The 6954-nt window shown below is 29.4% G+C and overlaps 1 protein-coding gene across 1 annotated transcript; it reads left to right on the top strand.

Annotated features, from left to right (window-relative positions):
• Nucleotides 1–2651: 2651 nt before the first annotated feature.
• LOC107010848 (leucine-rich repeat extensin-like protein 6) lies at nucleotides 2652–3566 on the top strand. Its single transcript, XM_015210118.2, has one exon. It carries the CDS (start codon nucleotides 2798–2800, stop codon nucleotides 3320–3322), a length of 525 nt encoding a protein of 174 aa, XP_015065604.1. The 5' UTR covers nucleotides 2652–2797; the 3' UTR covers nucleotides 3323–3566.
• Nucleotides 3567–6954: the final 3388 nt, after the last annotated feature.

Here is a 6954-nt window from a genome sequence, read left to right as displayed (position 1 = left end):
CCTTTTTTCTTCTCCCCTTTTTCTGGTTAGACAGTTTTTTTTTTATTTCCTTTTTGCCCCTTAATTTAATGTTCAACCAATAACACCTTGTTTAAATGGTTGTTAACTACATGTTTTATTTTAAAGTATTGGTAGTTTAATTAGAATCTTAAATTTTATTATATTGTATTGTTTAAATCCATTGTTAAGTAATGATAAAAAATAAATGTATATTTCATGTAACGATCAATTTGGTGTGATTGCATTTTTATTTTAATATTTCTTTTCATTTTGTTTTTATTTATTATTTACTAATAATCATATTTTATCTTTTATCCTATCTTTTATTACTAGTTTTACCTCAGACCCTACTTTTCTTGTAGGTTTATCATTTAAATTATGGTTGTGTGATGTTATGTAACGACGGAGAACGATGCAATCTATCCAAACACTATACTTATTAATTAAAACAATACATGAGTATAACACAATACAATATGATCATGAAACAATACGTAACAATCATCCAAATAAAGTATTAAATAGTTTAAGCTAAAACAAAGGGTTGATAACTAATTAAAAACGATAATTGGTCATTAGGTTCACAAGTATGTGAGGATGAAGGATGAAGGATCGCGATTTATATATATAATCGAGATTATTTCTGAATTGAGACAGTTATCGTTGCTGATAATTTTTAGCAATTGCACGAATTAATGTCGCTAACAATTACGTTGACCTACAATACTTTTGTAACACCTATAGAAACCACAAAAGAAAATTTCATAAGAGAAGGATTGAGATGCAGCGCAGTAATAACCTAAAAAAGATCAAACTCCATATTGGTGCTAAGGTTACACAAAAAGGACCATATATTAAATTTGTTATTGTGCCATATTCAGTTTTGCAGCCTCTTATATATAAAAAGAAGATATATAATGCTTGATTTAGCCTTTATAGTTTATTATTTATAAATAATGTAAAATGGATTGATATAGACATACCATTCAGTGTCTATTATTATTATTACCCGTATAATTGCATAAAAGCGAAAATGAATTTTTTTTTTTGGTTAGTTGTAAAGTTGGTTATAGTGTAATAAGCCAATTAATCATCACGTGAAAAATTTCATTTAACAAATAATTAGTCTATTCTTTTTCATGCATCTGTCCAAAGATTTGGAATAATCCAACTTTGATGTGATTCCATTAACCCCTCAATTGCATTAATTTTGAAGCCTTTTATTTTATTTTTCATTCAAAGACTCCAAAAGGTTATTAGCCGTCCACCAAATTGGAACTAATAAAATTGACATATATGCAATCGTGAAGGTTCCTTGTAGAATCTTGGGTCCAAATTGTACTCATTATGGTTGTAAGCTAACTAGTATGTATGATCTAAGTGTAAAGTTGGACCATGATGATCTAACATAAAAGAAACATATTTTTTTAGAATTAGAATGTATAATCACAATATCCTCATATGTATGATAATCGACATGTATATATAACTCAAATTTGAATACAATGAATCAAGAAAGTTTCTATAATTATTTTCTCAACAAATACATTTATTATATAACTTTGTTTCTTGATATAGGTCAGAATATAAGATATTTCTGATACGACTTGAACAAAATCTCTTCTATTTGAATTACTTTCTTGTGTGGTATATATATATATGATGATCAATAATTTTAGTTAGTGGTGGTCTACATCATTCCCTCATTTGAGCAAAATCCAATTTTGATTGATTTTCTGGTTAAACTCTTTTGTGAACAGATTCCTCAATTGCCACTCCATTTTTCGTAAAGTTCACTCTTTTTTGAGCCTTTCATCATTCACTTTCTAACTTTGCACTCACATCGTCAAAGGTCCTTTTGGACAATCCACTCTCCAATTACCTTTACTTTTATTCACTCTATACTCACTTCATTTCAAATTTTAGCAATACAATTCTTTACTAACACAAATGTACCTACTAATAACTTACTTACTAAGCAAATTCAAGAAATTTAGATCTAATGTATCTACACCCTCCTTAGATATTATGGTTGCAATTTCATCTACATATGATCAAATTGGGTTGTAAAAGACAACTCTATATATCCTGAACTAGTTAGGATATTATGGAATATGACACTGACTCCTCACTATCTGCATTTTCAACATAGACTTGATTTTGCACAAAATTTAAGGAAAAAAAAAACAAATACTTCTAAAATTTGTCATAGCTACTTGTGTGTTCCTCATAGAGTGTTCCATAAAATTAGTTAAGTTATATGATCACAAGGTATCCAAGCGTCCCGTTAGCACTATGCCGCGTGATATTTTATTTGTCAAAGATTAAACTGTTAAAAACTCGATTCATCTAAAAAAGTTTTTCTTATCTTAAAATTTGAACTTGAGAAGACGCGTGTTTCTCAAAGTACATCCTTGGGTGTTATAATTATAGCTCGAACACTACCACCACAGTTATTATAAATAAAAAAAAAGATTGTATGACCTACCCATTGTCCGAAGGATAATAATATGTACAAGAATACCCTTGGTTGCGCATTCGGTGTGAGTAAAAAAAGTAAAACGTGTCGGTGGGTCTATCTTTTTGAACATGAAGGCTCCTCACTCCACTTTAATTTTTTACACCTTACTCTATTCCACTCTACTATATAGTTTATAATATTTTAACACCTTTCTTAAACGCCTCTTAAATTATTAGAGCATTTTCTATACCTTCATTTACAAGTGACCCCCCATTTCCATTTTCCAGTAACACTACTCTCTCAACTAATTCTTCTCTACTCAAAATTTTATCAAAAATGGGAGTGATGTTAGCTTTTTCGATCCTCATAATCACGATGATGATAACGGGTATACAAAATGAGGCTAATTTGGTAAATGCCAATGAAACGACTTGGGCAGGTTCAAAGTATCAGATTGAATGTACAATGTGTGCCGCATGTGACAACCCTTGCGCCACCCCATCTCCACCGCCACCTCAGCCGCCGTCGCCTCCTCCACCGCCTTCTACCTCTTATAATTGTCCTCCCCCACCCTCGCCCCCTAGTTCAGGGGGAAATTACTACTACTCTCCACCGCCACCACCGCCTTCCTCCTCTGGCGGCGGCGGCGGCGGTAATTACTACTATTCACCACCTCCACCTTACCAAAATTACCCTTCTGGACCTACTCCTCCACCTCCGAATCCAATTGTTCCCTATTTTCCATTCTACTTTTACAATCCTCCACCGCCTTCACAGTCTGCTGCTATTAAGCTCACTGATTTTTCACCCAAATCTTCTATTTTCTTTACGGTGTTCATTGCCTTGTTGATTTTCCATTGAAATTAATGTGGGGAAGTTAAATAAAGTGTCTGGAATCACACAGATCTACAAATGAGAGCAAAGATATTGAAGAAAAATTGGAAAGCTGTCTTGTTTCTCTCATCTTCTGTAAAATTCTTGACCATTCTTCTTATTATATTCTCCTGTAATTTTAGTTTAACTTAAATTCATATTCGTATAGAATGTAACAAAACTTTAGTCATTTTTGTAACAATTATAAACTCAACTTCTCATTCATATTCTATATATTTTCACTGCAATTTTATTGCTTTTTCCTCATCATCACGCAACACTTAATTTACTAATATTGCTAGAGAATTGATTTGTTTTAATTTTAACTCGAAATTTAAGATTTTTTTTTTGAATCAAGTGCGTGTAGGAGTAATATATTTTCATTATTTGACACTATTTAATATCATTTCTATTTTATTTTTATTAGGTTCCATTAAAAATAATTCTATAAAAATAATAAATTACTCATTTCTTATTTTTTTTAAGCTCTAATCAAATAACGTCATATAAATTAATATTATTAATAAAACGGAGGTAGTGTTTTGATTTTCAAAGTAGCAGTTAGCACCTAAGAAGAAAATAAGTGTTCCGGCCCGTTGCCATTATTTACAGTAACGTATTAATAGTAAAACGTTACTCACAGTAATATATATCAATTAAACGTCATTAGTTTTTCAAAAATGAAATATACCATAAAATATTACTGTGAAATACGTTTATATTAATTTTATAAAAATTTTAAAAATTATACTACTTTGGTAAATTATTTGGTAAAAATTGACGTAATTTGGCAAAAAATTCCCAAATTGACAAGGGTTTTATTGACAGTTGAAATTAAATAAAGGAATAAATTATACAGTTAAATAAATATTTTTATAAAGAAAAATAAACAAGTATCTAAAAAATATTTCTTGTGTTTGAATATTTTTTTCTCCGTTCATATGGAAGGGCGTTTAATGAGATAGGAGCACAAATCTTTGCACATGGCCACGTTGATTTTGCAAAGAAAAAGGAAGATTCTGGAAAGCTATACACGTTCCTTTCTGCTACTTGTCTATATCAACATGATTTTATGGGTTATGTGTCATATTTTTTTCTGATAAATTTTAAAATAAAAGAAGCTTCGTTTACCTCATTTAACATGTAGCATTTTTAATTATGATGTTCAAATGTCTTAACTTTCACATTATAAAAAACAGTTTAGTTAAATAATCATATTATTATATCTACCCATTTTATAAGAGAATTGTTTGGATGGTAAGTATCTGAGTTTTTAGAAAGGGTAAGAAAGCCAAGCTACTAGTAGCATAAGGTGATCAAACATCCAAACAAATAAAAAAGACAAACTATTTTGGCTCAAATAATAGAGCATATGATATACATTATTATAGTTGAATAAAATGTTTATGATGAATGAGGTAATTATAAGATGAGCCGCCATCCTTAAAAATAGAGTGAGCAGAAAATGTCAGAAGAAGAAGTTGGTATTAATTTCTATCTTCTTGCATTTTATTGTGTTTCACGTTCCAAATTTTTTTATCTCTTCCATGTACTCATCGGTTCACATTTACTTCTCCTCCATTATTCCATTTTAAAAAAATTAGTTACTTTAACACTTCAATTCATTTCCATTTTATCTTATGATATTCGATGCTGATATGGCACAAAAAATTTAAAAGTGTTTAAATGATTATTTGTGAGTTAAAGTGTTCAACTAACACAATATAATGAAGATATCTTGTGATGTTTAGATATATATTTTCAAAGTTAAAGCGGTTACGTGTATGATTAAATTGAAATGTATATTTATATACTATTATGCTATTAATAAAATATAGCACATGACATTGATAAACAAAATACAAAAAATATTTATAAAACCATTTCTCTTGTATTTAAATCGATTAAAAATGACTTTATCTCCACCTAAACGTTATTTATAACAAGCCCAAGGAAATAAATAGTGTATGAAATAGTTGATAAATGTGTGTGAGTTTTGAGTATGTGGGAAAAAGGGGCTAATAATTGAGGGACAAGGACGAAATAAATAAAGGCATTCATGGATGGTTGATGAGTTGGATGCCATGTTTATTGCGGTCCCAAAAAAACACACTACTTTGTACAGAAAGGCCTTCACAAGGATACCCTACGGGTTCCTTAAGGTCTAATAAAATTTCGAATTTAGAGTTAGATTAATTTGAATTTGTATTGAAAAGTCTCAATTTAATAATAAAGTGTTTCGTATCAAATGCGAATGTCATATCTATTGAGAAGTATAATATTAATCATATGTTAAGAAATAATATTTATTAGAGAATAAATATTTGCTCAATTTTAATAAATTATATATTCGTTTATGATGTCTATTTACTTATTAGTAGATGATTTAGTGTGTAGACTTTTAACTTATACACAGAAGATTAAATCATCGATTCCTATAAGTATAAAATTTTTGGTTCACAATCTAGGATGGAAATTGGACATGCCATCGGGTACAATTGTAACACAAAATTATATGTAATTTATTCTGATTATGGGAACGGTATAGGTCCAACTTCTTATGCTAGTACATTTTGTATGTATTGAGCGGGACCGAGTAGAGATAGTTGTTTTAAACTGACTGACAAAAACATATTCTCTCAACTATTAGATGTACTTATATTCTTAGTCCTGATATAACTATTATGATATGTATATATTAATTATCGTTTTGATTTATTAAAAGTTGAGATTCTGAGATGGGTCAATATGTCTGGTAAGTAGGATGATAAAAATATATATTGGTGAAATAATAAGTTAGTTGATGGAATCCATATCTCGCTATAGAGATTGATTGATATGCCTTTTTGAGAAACTTATAAGTTTTCATCGTGTCAAATCTTGCAAGTGAATTTATGAAATCCGACACATAAAATAAGTTAATCAGTGCTTTAAAGGAAATTAATCACTAAATTAAATTCGTCAGTAATTTAATTTATTGGTTAGTATCTGAAATCTTAACATGGGAAATTACATAAGTGTTTAATGGGAAATTAGGAAATAGAGTAGTGCAATTACGAATTTTTAGTAGAATGATTTGTAATTTATTATGGTGGAAATAATTCAAATCAATTATTTAAAATTATTTGCATAATAGGAAGCCTCAGTAATTAATTATGTGATCCCTATAATGCCCATATTTAACTAGAACTCAGAATCCTATTTTTATGGAAAAAGGAAGAATAATATAGTTTTTTCTGGTCTTCTAGAAAAACTAAGTTTGTAGTCCTTTTTGGATTATGATGAAATCTCTATAAATAGAGATTCTCCTAACCTAGAAAAAATGATAATTAGTTTTCTATTCGATACTTGCCTACCCAAGTATTGAGAGAGTTCGAATGTGACTTGAGATCACTGTAGAAGACCATAACTATTGTTTATCTTGTAGATTCATTTGAAGGTCTGTCTATCTTGTGTATTCGCTTGAAGGTATCTCTTCACACTTAAAAGAGGTATTTATCGAATTAAATTTCAGTATGTTTATGTATTTAAACATGATATATGTTTTAGCATAAACGATATAGGTTATTTATTATTCATGTAAGGAGTAAAGATCCTTATATGCTTCCGCTGCGCATATA

The sequence above is a fragment of the Solanum pennellii genome, chromosome 1 (assembly GCF_001406875.1).
Source record: "Solanum pennellii chromosome 1, SPENNV200".
Taxonomy (NCBI): domain Eukaryota; kingdom Viridiplantae; phylum Streptophyta; class Magnoliopsida; order Solanales; family Solanaceae; genus Solanum; species Solanum pennellii.
Note: the sequence above shows the minus strand (reverse complement) of the source record. Positions and strands in the feature narration are given on the sequence as shown.

What these genes read in the sequence shown, in the direction of transcription:
- LOC107010848 (XM_015210118.2), top strand. Translation starts at nt 2,798, where the DNA reads ATGGGAGTGATGTTAGCTTTTTCGATCCTCATAATCACGATGATGATA.